At 37.6% G+C, this 21,249-nt stretch overlaps 3 protein-coding genes across 4 annotated transcripts; 2 read left to right on the top strand and 1 right to left on the bottom strand.

Moving 5' to 3' along the window:
- Positions 1-5,381: 5,381 nt before the first annotated feature.
- On the top strand, positions 5,382-6,926 carry LOC103943681 (CASP-like protein 1F2). The gene is made up of 3 exons (XM_009354022.3): positions 5,382-5,832; positions 5,937-6,066; positions 6,152-6,926. The coding sequence occupies exons 1-3, from the start codon at positions 5,609-5,611 to the stop codon at positions 6,362-6,364; spliced, it is 567 nt and encodes a 188-aa protein (XP_009352297.2). The 5' UTR covers positions 5,382-5,608; the 3' UTR covers positions 6,365-6,926.
- On the bottom strand, positions 6,866-9,857 carry LOC103936093. 2 transcript variants are annotated; one of them, XM_009345924.2, is made up of 12 exons: positions 9,669-9,857; positions 9,202-9,450; positions 8,994-9,068; positions 8,845-8,903; positions 8,599-8,734; positions 8,425-8,521; positions 8,266-8,332; positions 8,004-8,102; positions 7,781-7,870; positions 7,523-7,677; positions 7,306-7,407; positions 6,866-7,223 (listed from the first exon to the last, which is right to left on the bottom strand). In XM_009345924.2, the coding sequence occupies exons 2-12, from the start codon at positions 9,398-9,400 to the stop codon at positions 7,052-7,054; spliced, it is 1,251 nt and encodes a 416-aa protein (XP_009344199.2). In that variant the 5' UTR covers positions 9,401-9,450; positions 9,669-9,857; the 3' UTR covers positions 6,866-7,051. The 2 variants fall into 2 exon arrangements, with proteins under 2 accessions (XP_009344199.2, XP_048434751.1); XM_048578794.1 differs by lacking the exon at positions 9,669-9,857 and adding an exon at positions 9,588-9,661.
- Positions 9,858-16,568: 6,711 nt separating this feature from the next.
- Positions 16,569-19,107, top strand: LOC103936092 (translocon-associated protein subunit beta). Its single transcript, XM_009345923.3, has 6 exons — positions 16,569-16,792; positions 17,980-18,078; positions 18,173-18,281; positions 18,365-18,436; positions 18,562-18,567; positions 18,705-19,107. The coding sequence occupies exons 1-6, from the start codon at positions 16,611-16,613 to the stop codon at positions 18,822-18,824; spliced, it is 588 nt and encodes a 195-aa protein (XP_009344198.2). The 5' UTR covers positions 16,569-16,610; the 3' UTR covers positions 18,825-19,107.
- The last annotated feature ends 2,142 nt before the right edge of the window (positions 19,108-21,249 follow it).

Genomic DNA, 21,249 nt, shown 5'->3' with positions numbered 1-21,249 from the left:
TGGTCAAGTTTCGCTGCGAGATGCTGCTTGTTGAGTCGGTGAACTCTGATCTGGTGCTTCCACTGGGTTGGGTGTTCCAAACACCCCCACATTCTCTTTGCTGTCTGCCTTGGTTGGCAGTGTTGCTTGTGGATTTCCATGCGCTTCTTTATCTTTGCTGCAGGTTCTTGGTGATCTGTGGCTGCGTTTGGACTGAAGATTGGAATTGGTTGATGGGTTTGCTGAGCAGCGGCTCGGTTGGGAGATGGGCTTTGGGCGGCTCGACAAGCACTGCTGTGGCAGCGTTGGTTGCGGCAATGTTTGTAGCAAGGGTTGCAGCAGTGTTTCTAGTTTTCTGTTTTCTTCGGTTCCATCTTTGGGTTGGGCTCGTTTTGGTGTGTTTGGTTGGCACCGTTTTGCTTTGTGTATCTGTTTTGGGCCTTGGTTGTAAGTTTTTTTTCCCAAAAAAAAAAAATCAATAAATCGAAGCAAACAAAATCGTACTAAGCACTAGAGTATCTCTTAAAAAGGGGAGCAACTTACACAATATTAATACGGAAGGACAACTCACAAAGGAAATAAATTTCCTCTTCGAACTATTTGATCCTATTGAATCCAAGATTTGAAGAGGGGATTAAATCAAATAATTATTCATTTTAATATTTTCAAATTTAATTACCACGAAAGAGTACCAAAAGGAGAGTCAAGGGAGGGCCAAATTTAATTTTAATTTCAAATTTAAACTCCAATCGAAGGAGGGTCAAAGGACTCCTTTTAGCCTTGCAGCTCTACAAGAAATTATATTTTAATGAACAGTACTTGGTCATATTTTATACCATCTTTAACCGAATGGGCCAAAGGACCATAGACCAAATATAGCCATTTGACAAAAAATCATCTCCAACCGAGGGGCTAAAGGGTCATGCCAAAAATAATTTATTATTTTAATTAAATTAATATGGTTAATTAAATTAAACTACCATATTAAAATAAGGTTTTCGAACATATTTTGAGTACCACTTGTCGTCAAATGAATAAGCCTTCGGATTTCTTATCTTTATATAATCTTAATAATTTATTGGATAGGATTTTGAGTAACACATGTCGCTAACTTGAGTAACTCTCCAGATTTCTTATCTTTATGTAATCTCAATAATTTTTCAGATAGGATTTTGAGTGGCACATGTCGCTCATAAAAACATTGTTAAAAATGAATCTCACATTGATGAGACTAGGGACCTTATAATGCTTATATGTAACTTATCATATTGCCCATTGATTTATGGTGGAACCTCAATTTTTTTTCATAATATTATAACAAGTTGTCTCACATATGAAACCTAACGCCCACACGTGCTCCATGTCACCCGAGTTGTGTTGTCCAAGTGTTAGGCTTGAAAATTTGTCACATATGAGGAGACATGTTGAGAATAAATCACAAATTAATGAGAGGAGGGACCTTACATGTGCTTATAAGTAAGTTGAGTTACTTCTCGTATTGTTAATGTGTTTTATGGTGGAACCTCAACTTTCATCAATCAATAATCATGAATTTTTAGTTGAGAGACTATTGCTCTAATTGAGTAAAAGTAATGGATTATTATACAAAATGGTCCCTGAGATTTGCATGATCAATAGAAATAGTCCCTGAGATTGAAAATCAATAAAAGTAGTCCCTTAGATTGTTCATCATCTATTACTTTTGTCCTTCCGTTAAAAACTCTTTGGGCAATTTTCAAAGCTTCGTAACTCAATCGATTCTTAACCAAATTCGACCCATAATATATCAAAATGAAGATAAGAAAGTTTAGAACAAGATTATACCTATTTGGAAGCCCAATAATTGCCGGAGATGGCTGTAAAATAGCCTGAAATGTGACTGGTCCGCTAGAAAACTGGAAAACTCGCCAGAAACTAGGTAAACTTTAAACGTTCATAACTTCTTTAATATTCAACGAAATCGAGTGATTCAAAAACAAAAATCACACTTCTCGATGAGATGAAGAGAATGGTATCTTTCTTTACTGGTAACTCGCCGTGGTTTGGTCGAAAAACTTCTCGAAAGTGGCTAACTCGAAAATGGTTAGCCACTTTCGAGCCGTTGTCTGACCAAACCACGGTGGGTTAGCCTTCAAAAATATACCATTCTCTTTGTCTCGTCAATAAGTATTATTTTCGTTGTTGAATCACTCGATTTGGTTGAGTATTGAAGAAGTTATGAACGTTTAAAGTTTACCCAATTTCGGGCGAGTTTTCCAGTTTTCCTGCGGATCAGTCGCCTTTCAAGCTATTTTCTGGCCATCTCCGGCAACCATTGGGCTTCCAAATAGGTATAATCTTATTCTACACTTTTCTATCTTCATTTTAATATATTATGGGTCGAATTTGGTTAAGAAATGATTGAGTTACAAAGTTTTGAAAATTGCCTAAAATCGTTTTTAACGAAATGATCAAAATCATAGATGGTAAACAATCTCAGGGACCATTTCCATTGATTTTTAATCTCAATGACCATTTCTATTGATCATGCAAATTTCAGAGATCATTTTGTATAATAACCCTAGGGCATGTTTGTTTGATAGGATTAAGGAGGACTGGACTGGACTGGACTATAGTCCCTTGTTTGGTCTGCTGCAGGATTAGGTTTAATGACCTTAGGTGGGACTCGCTCGGATTATACACCTCCTTACGAGGTCTTAACGAGGATCCCCAATTTTGGGCGGACTTGTAAGCCCAGAGAAAATCGTGAGAGAGTGACTTCCTGCTTCACTCCTACCTGCTTCATCCTCCCATCTACCTCTTCCTCGCGTCCCACAACCCATTTCAAACCCAGATCCTGCCAAATCCGAAACAAAAAAGCAACAAAATTTCCCAAGGTTCCCTTTTCAGAACCAGATCCAACTCCCAAAATTCGAATCCAGATAACCCAGAAAACCAAAAAAGAACTTGCAGTGGGATGAGCTTGAAAATTTCACCCAGAAAACCCAAACCAAATCCAACCCTCATCTTCTACCTTCGAGCCAATCACACATGCACCTCGCCTCCTTCAATCTCTTTCTTGCTATGTGTTTTGACTTTTAGATTTGCAACCGATTTTATGAGAGGAAGTGAAGAGGCACGAGGCAGGAAGTGGAGAGGAATGAAGAAGCATAGAGGATTTGCTTTGGAAATATCGGTCTGTTCTTCAAAAAATAAAGGTTGTTCTTCTAAAATAAAAGTAAAGGCAGCACATGAAACATTAATTAGGTTTTTAGAAGTTAAATAACTACAAATAATATTTTAATATTTGTTGTTTTGTTGTTTTTGAATGCAAAAGTAAATAAATAATAATAAAAAATAATTAGTCTGTAGTTTAGTCCGAAACTGCACCAAACGCTTTACTAAGCTTGTCCAGTTTAGTCTAGTCTAAACCAGTTCAGCTTAGTTCCTGAAGCTAGTCCAGTCTGAGATAGTCCAGTGCAACAAACGCACTCCTAAAGTAATAGACCATTACTATAATTTATTTTAAAAATTATTGGTCACGCGTCACTTTACGCACCAAAATTTCATGAATGAATAAATGATGACAAAAGGAATCTAGAGACCCTCTTTCGTCGAAATGACTGATTTTTTTTTTTTTTTTTTTTTTTTCTTCTTTCTGGAAAGCAAGGGGCAACACGTCGAAATGGCTGATTTTTTTTTTTTTTAATTCTTTCTGGAAAGCAAGGGGCAACAATATACTATTGCTAAAATGTCTGTCTACTCTGAATTATGGAAGGAACAACCACGTGGCTGTGGTGGATTATTAGTTTGGTTGCAGACTTGGACATGACCTTGTAATTTAATTTTTTATACTCGGCTCTTGGTGAGCTTGTAAGTTTTCCATTAAATTAAAACCAACCCATTCCACAACCAGTACATCATAAAAACTCTTCCACTAAATGGACCCAACCTTACCAATCTGTTTTACACAAACTTAACCCTGTATTTTGGTTCATCCAGCACCACGTTGGTTCCACTCGTAACAACGTAGCAACTACATGTTAGTTGGTCACAAAAAAACTAATATGTGACTTCTTATATGAGGATGAGACATTGTTTTACCGTATAAATATTATAATCTGAAGTGTTCATTATCTTTTAAAACCGCAAATTTTTAGTTGGTTTTTTTAATTTTTTTTTTTACAGGATATGATATTGATACGTGTTTGTAATAGTTAGTCTTTAATTTCGTTTTAGTCTCTTAAGTTTAGGTCGAAATGAAGAATGCTTGGTATGCAAGACGATTCATTAAAGAGCAGATTTCATGGACCTCGTATGGAAAGTACATCGTGCATTCATGTAGGAAACTAGAATCACATCATTGCATATCTTTAGGATTGTGAGATCAATGCAATTCCTAAGTCTTAGGAAATAAAATCATATTGCTTTTGGGTTAAGTTAAATATTCTTTTGGCATTTTATTTGGGTTATAGGTTTCATTGCAAATCTTAATTTATTTAATTGAGTAATTTGGCCTTAATCAAATCATGCCTAAATTCTTCCTTAAGACATGCCTTGAGTGACTACAAATTGTTGTAGGTTGTTTTGTGTGTGTATATTAAGGGCCTTAGTAGACTTTTTTCTAGTGCTTCTAGATTTTTTCCATTGTATGTGTTTCTATCACATAAAATAAATACTTTGGTTTCTAAAAGAATGTTGTTACGTTGCCTTGAACGGTGCACTAATCCTTTTTCATACGCCTTGCTGCTTCATTTAAGTACATTTGGGCTAAATCGTTGAGCTTTGGCCACCTCACGCTTTGTGGACCTATCGCATCGTAAAGAGCAAAGAATACGAAAGAATAACAAACAGAGTACACCGCAAAAAACTACCTTAAATTTAACAAGATCTAGAGTCTTGAATAAATCCTCTTGAAACATGTCGATCAACCCTAGAAGACTCGATGGCTTAACAAGAAAGGAAACGGTATAATATGCTGGGAATCCTTTATGATAATCCAAGCAGTTTCACCCTCAGTAAAACTATGAACTTGGGCTCATACTCAAATTATTGTTTCCTTATATATGTTTTGTATTATTACACAGAATGATTGAAACTGTGTAGTTTGAATCCTACTAATTATCGTGGGCTAGATCCACCCAAGTTACGTTTTCATCTTTATCATTATCAAAAAAATTTATTTAAAAAAAAAATTACTTAATAAATGGTTCGAATTATAACGTTTGCATGAAAACAAAGCCACGCCTTCGTGTACCGCCTTACATACAATGGCCCAAGTAATCTCCAGGCACACAAATGATGCCCTTACCCAGGTCCATAGACTGTTCACTAAAATTCAAAATCCGGGGTCCCAATGCCACACTGTTTTCTTTCTCAGAATTTGCCTTTAAATTCGGGCAGAGGACACATTTATGAAGCCTTTCCTTTTTCCGTTCCAGTTAGGTTGGACTCACTTATTACCATCTCTAGAACCCTCAGATCGCAATTCACCGTTGGATTTTCTCCTCCTTGCTCTTTGACAACCGTCCATCGCAATCCCTTTTTCCCTGGCTTTTTTTTATGTTGCCAAAGGCTTCTTCCACATTTGATAAAAAGATTCTTTTACATTTTCTGCTGTATTTAGTCAAACAACCCATCATCAAATCGAATGGCTTCAGAGACGCCGAAAGAGAATAGCTTCTCCGTCCTCCGCGTCACTTCTTCAGGCGTACCACAGCGGAGGATGTCTTTGTTGACCGCTCAAGTTGCTCTCAGAATCTCAGCCTTTGTCTTCACACTCATCGCCATCTCCGTTACAGTCACCAACAGCCAATCCGTCGTCGTGTTCGGATTCAAGTTCGAAGCTCACTACTCCTACTCAACTGCCTTCAAGTAAACCCAGATCCAAAAAACAAATCAAAGATCCAATTTTTCACAACAGATATGGCCATTTTTATTTATTTATTAACTTCTTTTGGGGGTTTCTGTTGTTACAGGTTCTTGGTTGGTGCTAATGTTGTGGTGTGTGCCTTCTCAGTGCTCTCATTGATCTTCCTATCCTTCTTCTTGCGCCGTTCTCCGTCTCAACACCTCAAAAACTATTTCGTTCTCTTCATGCACGACACGGTTAGCAAATTTTTGGAGCGTCAATAATAATTTCCGCTTGTAATTTATCATTGCAACATTAGTTAGTTAATTGTGTCACTTACAGGTGATGATGGTGATGATGATATCCGGATGCGCAGCCGCGACCGCAATCGGGTACGTGGGGAAGTATGGGGAGAAGAAAATGACTTGGCAGCCAACGTGCGGTTATGTGAAGGAGTTCTGCAACAAAATGACCATTTCTCTTGCGTTTTCTTACCTGGCTTTCTCTGCCTACTTGCTTCTCACTCTCACAGCTGCTCATAATCTCATGCCTTGACCTACTAAATGAACTCAGCAATACAAATTACAGGAGATCTATCCCATCATCCAAAAACGACATCGGAAATCTCAGAATAGTGGTGGTGGTGGGGTGTTGAATTGATCAATTTGCTATTGCGTTTTTAGCATTTGGGACCTATGCAAAGTTGTGCTGCATATGCATATGTTTTCTTAACGGTTTAGTTTACATATTACCCCTGTAGCAATTATGGGCCCGTTAGTCGTATTTATTTGTACTAATTGTCTCCTTGATGGTTGAGGAAATGGTGGCTTCTTTGGATTAGGAGATGTTGCAGAAAGTATTTATCTGTAACGGGACGCAAATGTGGAAGCGCCCCATTGTTTGGGTCCAGTTGTAGGTAAGTTCTTCTCGTTTCTTTTCAATTTTGAAGGGAGGACATTTGATAGGGTCGTTGACAACTTAAGAAAATATGTGGGGGCAGTATTTAATTTCATTGGTACTTGGATTGCAATTAGGTATTTTGTCATCAATTAGTTGTGTAACAAAAGGACATGCCATTTAATTCAACAAGCTTGTCACCAAATGATGACCCTTTTTATGTGCTTGTCTGACTGCCTGGACCATCATATTGCAGTGATGAATGATGATCATATATAAAACATATACATAGTGATGTGCTTGTTCTAAATCACTAATAACATGATTAGTGCTGGTCGAAAGACGTCACTCTGGAGTTTCAATCTCGTCGTCGCTATCTTTTAGGTGCTCTTTCAAGGTCTGGCCCTCAGCTTCCCACTTTCCGGAATCCCAGGCCGGGTCGATTTCAGGTAGCTGATAGTCATCAGGTCTTAATGACAGTTGAAATTCTGGTAGGTCAGGCAATGTTTGTAGAACCCTGCGTCCGTAATTGAAAGGTTAATTAGATGTTTAGGGGGCTCAGATAATTGAGGAAGAAAGAGAACATAATGGCCCCTTACTTTTCTTGTTCTAAAAGGTAGCCATACATCTGGGATTTCCTTGTTGCAACTTCAGGAATTTTCTGATGCAAATGCCTCATAGCTCCCCAGAGTGGAGCAGCCCTTGAATTTAGAAACAAAGAAAAAAAATAAATCAAGAATAATCAGGGCAATTAATGCTTATGAAAAAGGAACAAGACTCTTAATTAGTGTAGTATTAATAGTCAATAATAGACACCTGGTAACTGGAGCTGCAAGGCAAAAGGTTAAGCAAGCCTTCTTGCTCTCTGATAGAAGTTCTTCCGCTACAAGAAAACAGCACACAGCGCTAACGTGACATGACGGTTCATTGCCCTTGTCAAGGATCAGGCCGTGGTAGTAGTATGCTGCAGCCTGCACAGATAATTTACATATGATATGGAGATACGTTGATTGTATATATGCAGAAAGAGGAACAACATCATAATCTGGGTTTATTATCGATTTTGTTTAAAACCTTCGACTCAAGAAATTTCCATTTGATGAACCAGATATGCTTCTTCCCGCACCCATTATTTGTGTCGCATCCTGACAAGCAGTGATAGGCCTGATCTCGAGAGCAGAACAAACACAATAGATAAAAACTTAGCATATAGTCGCAGTCGTCTAAGTAAATCCGAAAGAAGCATAAGCTGTAGGTTTGAATTGAGGTAATGAAGGACTAGAGCACGAATAGAAACCTGACTAAAATAGGCCAACTGTTCACATGCCAATCTCCTTTTAACTGACAATGTGGCCTTCTGACATTCAACAGCTAAGCCAAGCTGGATTTCTGTTCCCTGCATTTTCATCAGGATCAGTAAGTCTGTAAATTTACCTCTCAGCAATTACTGTAACTTATGACTAATCTAATTCATGTTTCTCCACTCCAAATCGCCATCGAATACTCAATCGGTATCAATGTCAACATAAGAAAATCGATTCCACTTATCAAGAAAGTACCTGGCCTAGAGTTTGATAAGAAATGGCCTCCAACACACCATCACGCAAAATTTTGGGCAAATTTTTCCTGTGTTCATGACATAAATTATGTATTAGTTTTCAGTATTGGCACCGTCTAAATCCCAAATCTAATGTTATGTTACTTTCAACTCTACATACTTGATTTCGGGTGGTATGCGAACCAGGACATCCCGGACACAGAATTCCAAGTAGCCGGATGCCTTGAGCAATAAGTCGACAGCTTCTCTCTTGGAATCTGGAAGAAAAGAATATGGTTAATGTTAGCCATCAGGTGAACATGTATCATAAAAGCATGCGGACAAGAATACAGACCTGAAGAAACTGTCCTTATAGTCGAACCAGAATGGTCGAGTGGGATCATCAAGGTGTCAACCTCCGACAATGTAAGCATAGCCATCAGGTGCAGAACAGACAGTACTTCAAACCAGGAGTTTGGCACACATGCTTCCTGCAAGTTATCACATTTGATCAGACCTCGATTGCACGACAAATTAATAACAAATAATCCGGGTTATCCCATCTTGAAAAAAAAAAGCTAGTTTTTGATGGTCTATTTACCTGTTTTCCATCCTCCAAACATTTCCACTTGAATTCAACCAACCTCTCCAGACCATATTCTGTTGCATTTTATATGCAAATTAGCATTTGTTTGTGTGTGTAAGAGAGAGAAGAGGGGAGGGGGTGGTAGGAACTTCCTAGTTTCAAACCTTTCTTAGTGAGCCCAATTAAAACAGACAAGTACTCCTCCAATGCTCGCCGCAGTTCAGATATAGCAGATCCACCTGCAACAACAACAACATTTGCACTAAAACCAAATACTTGTACATTTTCCCAGAAACCCAACATTGACTGTTACTGAGGAGCCAATTATCTCTCTTGATCCTCTTCTGTTTACTATAAAAGAGTAGAGCATACCAGTATCCTCTGCAACTAAGACAATCTGATTGCGAAGCGATGACAATCTGTCAACAAGATCTTTTGGAATGAGGCCTCTAAGACGCTTTTGAACATCAGACTGAGCCGGGATTCGCGTAGACGGGACAAAGACCACGACTTCAGGGACAGTCAACTTCTTCTTTCCTCGAATAGCATAAACAGAAGAGGCGCACCCCATTTTGTTTTGTGGGTGTAAATATTGGTTTCAAACATAACAATAAGAACATCCTACACAAAAAACCAGCCATCCACCTCTATGTTTAGCCCCATCAGAAAAACAAAGATTAAAACAATTAATGCAAAACAAAGACCAAAATATGTACGAGTTTATTAGTGAATAACAAGTGAGAGATTAGAAGATAGACCGTCGCTGACCCGACTATGAAATCTTAGATGTATACATGGTGCATGAATAAAAATTGAAGACAAACCGAAATATAACTTACTGGCTCCAGAGAGGAGAGGACAGTGAGAGAGCTGTGAAGCTTCCATATCTATGTTTCTATCTCAGATATGAGAGAGAGAGAGAGAGAGAGAGTAGAGAGAGAATCTGGAAATAGGAAGCTCAGTCACCGAGACATGTCTCACATGGCGTAAACGTAGAAATGTCGATTCTGTGCTTTGTTAAAGGAGCCTCCGTTGAAATTCATCGAAGAGAAAGCGTTTGTTTAATCCAGGTGGACGACGAACGTGCGCATGTGGCTTGCGAGCTAAGGCATGACAGATTTTTTAGCGTGATCGTATACAGGATGGTACATCATATATTATTAAATAAATAATGGGATATGTGTGCTAAAAAATTAATAACTTAAAAAATAAAAATTTCCACCATTTGTTTAACGTGATGTACCACTTATATTCCCATCACAACTAAAAATTTATCCCAGGCATATGATAGATCCCATGGGGACCATCTTATACCAGCTGGCTGATTTTTCCTATAAAATGTCTTGGCCCTTGGATCTGCCACGTCATATGCCGGTAATTTGGGACGAGATTTGCTCAATCACTTTTTCGGATTTCTCCTTTAGCTTTACTTTATTATCTACGATGTTAGTCAAATAATGGGTTAGAATGTGACAATAATTTCAATGAATAACAGGAAAATAATGTTTTTTCTTTGAGGAAAAAAAAAAGAAAAAAAAAAGGACAATTGGTGGCAAGTCCTGATTATCCACCCATTCCAAGGGCTGGAAAGACTCACAAATACATTTCAGCCTCCCCTGACTACAAGTCTAGCTTCCAAACCAGCAACGAGTTTTGAACCCAAGATCCCCAGTTTTTAGTTTTAAGGAAGCCTCGTAATTCACCATTTACCACTGGACCACCAGCTCGTAGTTAAGAAAATGGTCTTTTATGTTTTTTGCTTAAGTTGGAAGGACTCATGTTTTTTACTAGTTATTACTAAGAAGAGGAGACGTTTTGAACTCATGACGTATGAGCAGAAAATCAATACCTTATCTACTAGGATATTAAATCATATACAAATTAAAAATACTCATTAACTTGCAAAGAGGCTACGAACTCCCTCACTAACAAAGTGACAATGAATAATTTTATGCATATATGTAATTGAAGATTAACAATAATTGAACGTAGAACATCATATGCATTTTTATATGACCTTTTTTTAGTGTTGAAAACTACTAGAGAGATAGAAAAGCAGATTCAGGGGGTGTCAAGTAGTGCCAATGAATCCGCAATGCATGAAACCCACGAGCACATACGAAGGATGCATGACATCATTGTTCTTCATGATTATATAAATATATATATAGCCACACATCGATTTTTTAATTTTTTTAGAGAGAAGGAGGGAAGGAAGGTCAGATGCGTTACGTTTCCAATAAAATGAAAATTAATGTAAAAACAATTTAATTAACTTTGCAAGATCCATTGATCATGTTACCAAAAGGATGTGGACACATGCATGTCACGCTAGCCTGGTTTGCACAGCAAATATAAATTCAAAACCACACAATTGTACAAAATTTGTAGCACTAGCGTATACGTACGTCAAGACTAAGGCTTACACACTCACTACCTACGTACTCAGTTCAACTCTATATAGCATATATAGAGGATTGTGTATACGAGTCAAGCCAAGCACCAACGGCTATGTTGGGACTAAAATATGAAAATCATGCATTTTGAATTGAAAAACTAGTTCATACGAGAGAGAATTCTCTACATTTTATAATGGCACTACGACGTTCCATACTAATAAATACAATTTCATTACACGAAATTTAAAACGTGGAACATTGCATGTTTGATCAGAAATATAGAACATTGCATGTGATGTGCTTTTTCATGCAGTCGTATTGAACTTTAGTCTTTGGGCGTTTTATTTCAAAAAGGTCAATCCTTACAAGTTGACAGAGGGAACTGCCATACACAAACAAAACATGAGCCCTTTGTACTGGAACAAGGTTTCTTTGGGCCGTGGCCACGCCAATTCTGTGAGACATGCAGAGTTGCACACAGTCGGCCGTATGAAAGAACTTCTCGTTTCACAAATATGGTACGTTTTTCGTCAAAATAATTTTTTTCTTTCATATTCAACAATGGGTGTATTTGAAAGAAAATAATTTAGCTTAGATTGAATAAAGGGTTCTTTTAATATAGACATTTGCGTATCTCAAATTAAAAGAACATTAAAGATCAAAATAAACAAGAGTATGAATAGAAAAAATTAAGGGTAAATTACACTTTCATACCTTAGGTTTGGAGTCTATTTCAATTCCTTACAACATCTTTAAAACTTTTATACCTTAAGTACTATTTTATTTCAAAATAATTGTGGCAGCCACGTCAGCATTTAACAGATCAATGGATGGAAAATGTAACGGATGTATTATTTTGAAATAAAATAGTACTTAAGGTATGAAAGTGAAATGTGTTAAAGATGTTGTAAGAAATTGAAATAGACCCCAAACCTGATGTATAAAAGTATAATTTACCCAAAAATTAATGTGCAAAAATCATTTTTCTTGAACCATAAGTTGATGCGATTGAGCTAGAGGGTAAAATCAACCAAGTGAATGATGAGAAAGAAAGCGTGGAGATTTGGTTATGGTTTTCGTGGGGAGGCATTTGACCTTGTAAGAAATTAGAATAGGTGGATGAGTGGGGCATCTCAATTCTCAATTAATGGGTTGACACTTGACCTATGCCGCTGGAAAAGTCTGGAATCATGTTCCCCTAGAGATCACGGCTGAGTGAGAGATGTGAGGCAGAGGGATGGGTAGACGAAGAAAAAAGGAATAGAAAGGGATATGTACCATCTAGAGAGGAGAGTGGTAGTACTACTACTAGTAGTGTTCCATATTACTTGTGGCTAAAGGAGAAGGATTTCATGTTAGATTTTGTTCTTCTTTCCTTTATATGTGATGTCAAAATCTTCTCCTTCTATCTCTTTTCTAATTTCAACGTACGTATAAAGGTGGTCATGAAAAATAAGAGATTGGTACAAAGAGAGCAATCCTTCCTCGCATTAGATTCCCATATTCATATGTAAATAATGAAATTAGCTAGTTACCAACACTGTAGCGCGCGAGTCAAGGGATGCACATGCACGCCAACATCGGCACTATCCCATAACCAACTAGTCAGTATGAGGCTCTTTATAATCGCTTATATATGATTAAAGCCCGTATCAACCTAGCTAGTAGTTCGTCGATATGTGACTCAACACACCTAGTTAGCACAGCATGGGGCGTTGCAAGCAAATTACAATTAGACATACAAAATATATAGTTAATTAAATCACTAGCAAAAGAGAGGTAAGTATTGCTGGTTGCACGGCAAATCTTGGCTCTGAGATGTGTGGAACCAAAAATAATCAAGAAAAATATGGAGGCGACGCGTGGATTCTAGGGTAAAAAGAACAAAATTACCCTCGAGGAATACCGGAACTCTTAAGCAGTAGACAATTATGACTCAATCAAGGTCAAAAGTACTCAAAATAGGTAATTATTCAAAACCTATCTCATCCATCCTCATCAAATATTCTCCACAAGGTAACCCCCAAATCATTCATTTCACATTATATTAATTAGCTAATTAATTGATTTATTACTCAATTAATTTATTAATTAGCTAACAAATTATGAATCAAACCCAAAAAACCATCCAAGTGGCCGGTCTCTATCCTCCCAAAGGGCCCGGCCATACCCATATAAATTCTACCTCATTTTCTTCAAAACTCAATTCCAACTCTCTTGCAAAATTCTCTAAATTCTTCAAACATTTTTCCCTCAAAATTCTAACTTTCGAATCGGAGGTTCTTCGGCCAAAGCCCCCCCCCCCCATTCATCGTGGGCACACAAGGCTCTTGGCCTTGACCTAAGGTGTTATTTGTTTTGTATGTGCAATTTTGTCTAATAAGAAGGAGACGGAAATTTGCACCCACAAGATGTGTCCATGATCCAATCCACTGAGGCCTACATGTCCTTCAAAGCAGCTAAAGGGTCGGGCATAAAAATACGTACAAGTAATTGAGGAGGATAGAATATATTCCAATATATATGGTAGGGGAGGAGCCAAAGCCAAATTAAAGCCATATGAAATGAGATAAAGGATATCTGATGAGGACCAATTGCAGTTGATGATAGGTGATGATCTATTTTTGACACATCATTGATCAGAATCTTATCTCGACCTCTAGCTATGTGCATGCACGGTTAATATTATTCCTCTCAATGGATCGTGATCACTACTCGGTATGCCAGCTTATAAATAGGAGTCCGAAGGATTGGATTAGAGCATGGGATAGTTAGATGAGATAGATCACATTTGGTGGTCATCAAAAGGAAAAGGAAATATTGAAGAAAGTGTATAACATGAAGAGAAGAGTGTTGTTTGGTAGCCAAGGATGACTTGCCTGCTGTGCTGCCGCGCGCTCCTAATTCCAATCCAATCCAAGAGGAGGCAGTGTACGTACTCACTCTCCTACGTGTTGTTCGGTTCTCAGCAGCAGGCACCAGGCAGTCTCCTTTGGCTAACTTGACAGCCTCTTCTTGTCATGCTATACCTTTATCTTCTTCTTCTTCAGCTTCTTATAACAATGCAGGATCGGTTGTCAGCATTGTGCATTGTACCCGTAAAGAAGCAAGATCGATCGATATATGATGGATTGAAGCTGGAGGCCTTACATGAAGAAAAGAGCATTGTTTGGTAGCCAAGGATGACTTGCCTGCCTCCAATCACATGAATGGCATTGTCGTATGTCTAAAATTCATGTTCGGCTGCCAGGCAGTCTCCTTGGCTAATCTCACAGGCTCTTCCCTTTCATGCTAGGCCCTCCTCCTTCTTCTTCTTCTCCTCTCCAAATCACTTCTACTAAGCCCCTTCATACACACACAGCCACACACTCTCACACACATGTAATAGTGCCTGCATTAGTTAACAATATATACAATACACTTCACGTACTTACACATTATGATGATGTTTATGTACAAGGTATATAGAGCATTGTTTTCAAACTTATTAGTTATTTCATTCTATGTCGAAGAAAATTTCTAGCTTTACCAAAACAAAAATGAATAAGAATTTTAACTTGATGTAGATATTAATTTATTGATCATGAAAGGTGTTAATATTCAAAACTTGCAGGTTAACAAATTAAAATATTAAACCCTTGGTGGGCTTAAGATATGGGCTAAAATGAAATGAATACAAGGACATATAGTGGTTCGCTCATAAACGGAACTACGCCCACTGTAATCTGTTTATATAGTATTACAACTGAATTGACTTGGGAGCCTTCCCCAGATGGAAGGGTCCAACCCCCTTTCTTTACATAATGACCTCTTTATATAGGCAAACTCACCTTCCTAAGGAAGGCCAAATGGGTGGTCTCAAATATCTAGTCTTGGTCAACATGCCTTCATGTAATGGCTGTTCGTAGAGCACTTGGGGATGTGGTCGTCCACAGAGCACTTTGCATGCCCAACACTCTGCTTAGGATTGCATGCCTAGCACTGCTTGCCTAACACTCTGGTCTGGTGGTCTCGGCCTAGCACCCTGGTCTAGTGATCTCGGCCTAGCACTATGGTTTGGTGGTCTCGGCCTAGCACCTTGGTCTGGTGGTCTCAGGCTAGCAACTTGGTCTGTCTAGCACTTTGCGTAGCATTGCATGCCTATCACTTTGCATAGCACTACATGCTTAGCACTTCGAGTAGCACTGCATGCCAAGCAGTGAGCACTCTAGAGATAGTTTACCATGCAGGTCCTTTAAGGGAAGGGATCCTCATTTTTTTAAAAAAATGGAAACACCCTCTTGACTGTTAGATTTGACTTCAATGAAATTATGTGGTTGAGATTAAATCATAGGCCACAGAATCTCAACCACATGATTTCATTAAAGTCAAATCTAACGGTCAACAGAATGTCCTCATTTTTTTTGAAAAATGGGGATCTCTTCCCTTAAAAGCTTATGTTTACCATGTACCAAAAAGTTGTCTCCTCGTAACTCCTTAATCCTGAGGTCTTGGTCCTCCCTTCTTCCTTTGGGCCTTGGTCATGGGCCTTTTCTTAGGCCTACATCATTTTTAGGGTTGTAAAAGAACCTTGCGTTAACAAAAGGAAGTTACCTTAAGTGCAAGAGCGTAGGAACACTACTGTACACTTATATCGAAGCACGATATGTCTTAAGGATCGTGACATACTCTTTCAGTTTGTTTTAAAGATTTACTAACACATAAGTCGCGTTGGTCTTAGAAAAAAAATTGGTCTTATAAGCTATAAGATAAAACAAAAACAAAACAAAATTCAAATTGTCGACAAAAACAAAAACAAAACAAAATTTAAGTGAAAATTTCTGTTTCTTTTTAACAAAAACAAAATAAAATTCAAATTGTCCATTTTATTTAAAGTTTCAATGTTATTTTATGTATTTCTTTGAAAAGAAAGAAAGAAAAATAAATTAGGTCAAAATTAAAATAAACTCACCAGTCACCAGCAGCATCAACATGGACCCGGTACGTTAGGCTAGGGTCTCTACCCTTTATCCTCTGAGAGATTTTTCAGTATAATTGACATACAAGATGGTACATCACATATTATTATAAAAATTATGGGATATAATGCTAAAAAGTTACTAACTTACAAAAAAAATTTCTTCACTTCTATTAAAACACATGATGTACTACTTGTATTCTTGTCATAATTAAAAATTTCTCCGACCCTCCACCCTCTACCCGTATAAAGAGTCCAATTAAGTTTAATTACGAAACAGACCCTAGGGGTTTTCCTTTGGTCTGTAAGTGTGAATTTAACATTTTTCCGAGTTGAGGATCCCAAGCAAACGGGTCCAAACCAAACCTCACCTCCCCTCACCTCAGCGACTCCGTCACGACTCACCACCTCCATCCGAAATCCAAATGGCGATTCCGATCGGCAGCGCTCTCCTCTCGACGGTGGTAGCTCTCTTGCTATTCACGTCGGCGCTTGCGAGCTCAGAGTTGCCCTTCATCATCGCCCACAAGAAGGCCTCCCTCAACCGGCTCAAGTCCGGCGTCGAGCGCGTCCTTGTCTCCATCGACATCTACAACCAAGGATCTTCGTACGGTTCTTCTTGTTCCTCCATTTCCGATCTCAGTTTTCGTCTTATCTGCTGCTTTATTTACAGATCCAGCTTAGCGTTCAGTAATTTTAGCTTGCTGTTAGATTCGCTCGATCTCTTGCGTGCATCATGTGTTTGTTGAAATGGGTTATCTATCTCTGAGTATTGCGGTTAAATTGTAAATTGGTTTTTGTTTATTGGATTTGTTTTTGTTGAATCCTGTTTCTGTTTGGTTGCTGTGAAATTTCGAGCAAATTAGACGAATTAGGTTTTCAATCTTGGAATTTTACTTGATTCTGTATTGGATAGAAATTCAAAACCAGAATTGTTTCGTCAACTGATCCCCAACTGATGGTCTGCATGCCGCTGTAGACATTAATGTTTTTTATTCTGTATGGAATGATTTGATAACATAAGCATTCCAAAGATTAAGCTGCAATTAATGTTTGAATCTCAATGTCGCAGTATTAGTCGTGTTTATATGTTGTACTTGTTGTATAGAGAAAGACTGTGTTACCGAAACTAATTAAAGCATGGTGAAAAAGTTTGGGGAAGGTGAGGCAAGAGAAAATTGCTGAAGGAATTGGTCGTTTTTGAGGGATCGATCGAAGATATGTTTGAGTTGAAGTATGTACTAGTGTTACAAGTTGTGAAAGCATTTCAGTTTTTAATCTTCCTTTTGTAGTTTTCCCTTCAACGTAAAATAGCTTGGTGATATAAAATTCCTTAAATTTAATTCTTTTATAAGGCTAACGTCATGCCCAAATGGACATCTAATTGACATGTTAGCGGTTGACAAGATTTACTAGCACCCTGTAACTCATTTTAGCACTACTAATTTCTCAACAATTTTTTTTTAGTGGAATTCGTTTTTATGCATTTTTCATGTCTCTTACATATAACTTAACAATGCTCTTTGAGGTCAAATATACGAGGATTTCTGAATCTCTTTTCCTGCCCACTTGCATTAGCTTTAGTGGTTTAATTCTGCATCAGGATAAAGGCACAACCATTTCGTCAGGCTTTTGTTTTTGTATGGGAATCCACTATTTCATTTGTTCGATTATCCACCACTCTGTTGATTGTGTGTTAAGTTAACTGAGATTTATTTGTATATTATTTTTATTTTTATTCTCAGACGTCTTCTTATCTATTAGTAATAAAAGTTTGTAATGTTTCCTTTGCAGAACGGCTTATGATGTAAGCTTGAGTGATGATAGCTGGCCTCAAGATATCTTTGAGGTTGTCAGCGGTAACACTTCCAAGTCATGGGAAAGGCTTGATGCGTAAGTTCCAGCTTTTCCTCATAACATATTCTTCTTTGCATGGCTTACTCCCCTTTTGTTTCTTAGTTAATGGTTACCTAAATGGGATTTGCAGAGGTGCCATTGTATCCCACTCCTTTGAATTGGAGGCCAAAGAAAAATTACTTTTCAACGGTGCACCAGCTCTTATTACATTCCGCATTCCCACAAAGGCTGCTTTACAGGTGAGATGTCTGCAACCGGTTCCTTTGCTACTCATTGTGGCTGTATAAATGTATACCTTCTGACTTTATTCTGTTTCTTATAGGAGTCTTATTCAACTCCAATATTTCCTTTGGATGTTCTGGCAGACAGGCCTCCTGAGAAGAAGTTTGAATGGGTAAGTTTCTCCATTAAATAAGGGTTATATTATGCAATCTGATTTCAGACAACTTTTACGGTGTTAACTGAGGTGGTGTTTTGTGGTTTCATGAAATTATCTCTGCTGGGGGCCTAACTTTTCAGGTTAAGGTATGAAATACTCTTTTATATGCTGTTGAATCTTTTGTTCTCTGAATTTGTCAAAGTCATCACGAACTTTACTATATTTTCTGAACAGAACATTCCTTTGCTTCATCCCTAACATCTCGACTTTTTCTTATATGCAGAGGTTTCTGGCAAAGTACGGGTCTCTGATCTCTGTTGTCTCCATTGTGGTTCTATTTGTGTACCTGGTTGCCAGTCCATCCAAATCCGGTGCTGCAAAAGGGAGCAAGAAGAAGCGTTAAATCACGGATCCTTGCTTGATGCTAATGCATGCACCTATGGTGTTGTGAGTTGGTATTTTCTAGTTAGTGGCACATGTTAGTTTCCAAAGCTTCCAAAAATGAATAGTTTAACAAGTTAGTGTAAGATGAACAAACTGATACATACAGCGGGTTTAACCCGAAGGAGGTCTTTGGTTGTGCTTCGGAATCAGTAATTGCTAGTCAATTTTGGATTGAATGTTTTATTTTGCATTTGAGTTTTGATGCTGTTAAACTTGAATATTAGCAATGAGACTTGGTACCATAGGCTGTGCATCAATGATTGTAACTGTTTGGGCCCAAGTGTTGTTTGAATAGGCCCATTGGACTAAGTTTTTTAAGTTTTTGGGCCTTCTCGATTAACCGAAGAAAAGAGGAAAGGTCATTATCGATCCCACCGATCCCCCTCTCCCTTACCAACTAACAATTTAATCCACTATCACTGTCGTTTGTTAAAAATATTATCGAGAATTAGTTCAGTGTACTTACTCAGATTTTTCACGTGACATGGAAAGATTAAATGTTTAAGTGAGTTAATCAGCGGCAAGTGGTCTACTATTATAGTGGTGAAGAGGAGTGTTTTTGTACGACGGCGTGGGTTTGAACCTCTTGGCTCTCTAATCTAACATTTAATCCAACAAATCAGTAATTGATCTGTATATTTTTCCTTTATTGTATAGCAGTACTGCAGGATTAGCTGTTTTTTTTTATATATAGGAAACTCTGTAAAGGTAGAAGACTAATATTAATACAATTATTCTGGCCAATTCTATTTCTCAGTCGTTTGATTAGATTTTACACAGGGCAAAGAGATGAAGTCCACCGTGAGGCCTCAAAATGCCGCGAAGAGAGAAGCTGCCGAGCAAGAGAAGACGAATCATAAACCAAACCCTAATAAGCATCGCAATGGGTTCTCTGCTTCAATGAAGATCGCTCATTACATAAAGGAGTATGGAGGCCTCCTCAACAAGGGAAAGTCGTTTTGTCCAAAGAAAAGAGAGTTTATATGCTGCTTAACTGGATCAGTATAACTGATAGGAACCAAATCCCAATTAAAAACCTACTAAACCAAACTTGTACATCTTATGAGTAACAGTGTTAGCCCAAATCATGCATGACACAGACTATTATTTTCTCGATCTTTCTTTTTCAAGAAAACTAATTAAAAGGATTTGAAAACTTTAAGTTTTAACGATAAGGACAAAATAAAAGGTAAAGTAAATAGTACCATGATTGACTTTTTAGTGTAAAAATGTGGTTTTTCGTTAAAGTGAACAATACCGGGAGCTTTTCGTTAAAGTTCCTTTCTTTTTTCTGTTGTTTTCACTTACTCCCACTGACTTCCTAAACTAAACCAAAACAAAGACCAAGTTCTCAACTCCGATTTTTCAGAAGAAGGTTAAGATGGTTCACGAGGGTTGTGAAGTCCAAATCTTGATCATGCTCTAACTGAGTCAAAAAGTCAGTAACACAATTCAATTCCGGCTAAACATGATTAAACCGCAATCCTCAAATCTCTAGCTAAAAAGAAAGATACTAATTGAAAATCCGACCCTATTTAAGTTTAAAAACAATCAAGATGCAATATTTATTTTCATTTGTAAGGACATTCATACTATTAAAGACGTTCGGTTTCTCTTAATTAATGATAAGTCACGTGACGATTGTTCGATTTCTTATAATTAATGATAAGTCACGCGACGATTGTGACGTAACAGATAGACTTATTAGAAATTAAAATATTTCTCTAATACATTTTTTTCTTTTATTTTTTATTTTTTTAAATGAGACTGGTGGCAAGCCACGGTTATTTACCCCTTTCGGGGTCTAGGAAAACTCATAGATGCATTTTAGCCTCTAACCAGCCATAGTCAATAAAACTCACCAGCTTGAATCCTCAGACCTAAGACCTGCCTGTTTTTTGTATTTCTCTAGTAGGCATGTTATCCTTTTTCTTTTTCTCTTTTTTTTTTTTTTTTTTTTTTTTAACAAATGATAGTATCTACACTAAGGAAGAGGATATAGGCTTAGCCTCACAATGGGCTAGCAATAATGTGGTTCAAATTCACATTTGATGAGAATCGAACCTAAAATCTTTTACGTATAATTGAGGAGGAATATCACTATACTGTAATACTATGTAACATCCTTTTTCTTTTCTTTAAGAAAAAAAAACGTAGGCCCCTAGGCTAACCTTGTGTCTAATGACCAATATTCATTTATAATAATGTAATGAGTAATATTAGGGAAATCACATATTTGTATCACCTAATCAATTTATGTCTATTACATTCAACTCTATAATCACTATTACTTGGATTTGTAGGGAAAATTTGTCATTTTTCATCACATTTAATTAATCGTGTCAAATGACGTGACTCTGAATTTGCTTGTCGTTTATTATAAA

Source organism: the organism of the source record quoted next, unplaced genomic scaffold, assembly GCF_019419815.1.
Source record: "Pyrus x bretschneideri cultivar Hongxiangsu unplaced genomic scaffold, Pyrus_bretschneideri_v1 Contig13, whole genome shotgun sequence".
Taxonomy (NCBI): Eukaryota; Viridiplantae; Streptophyta; class Magnoliopsida; order Rosales; family Rosaceae; genus Pyrus; species Pyrus x bretschneideri.
The sequence above is the reverse complement of the archived record's forward strand: the minus strand, read 5'-3'. Positions and strand labels throughout refer to the sequence as shown.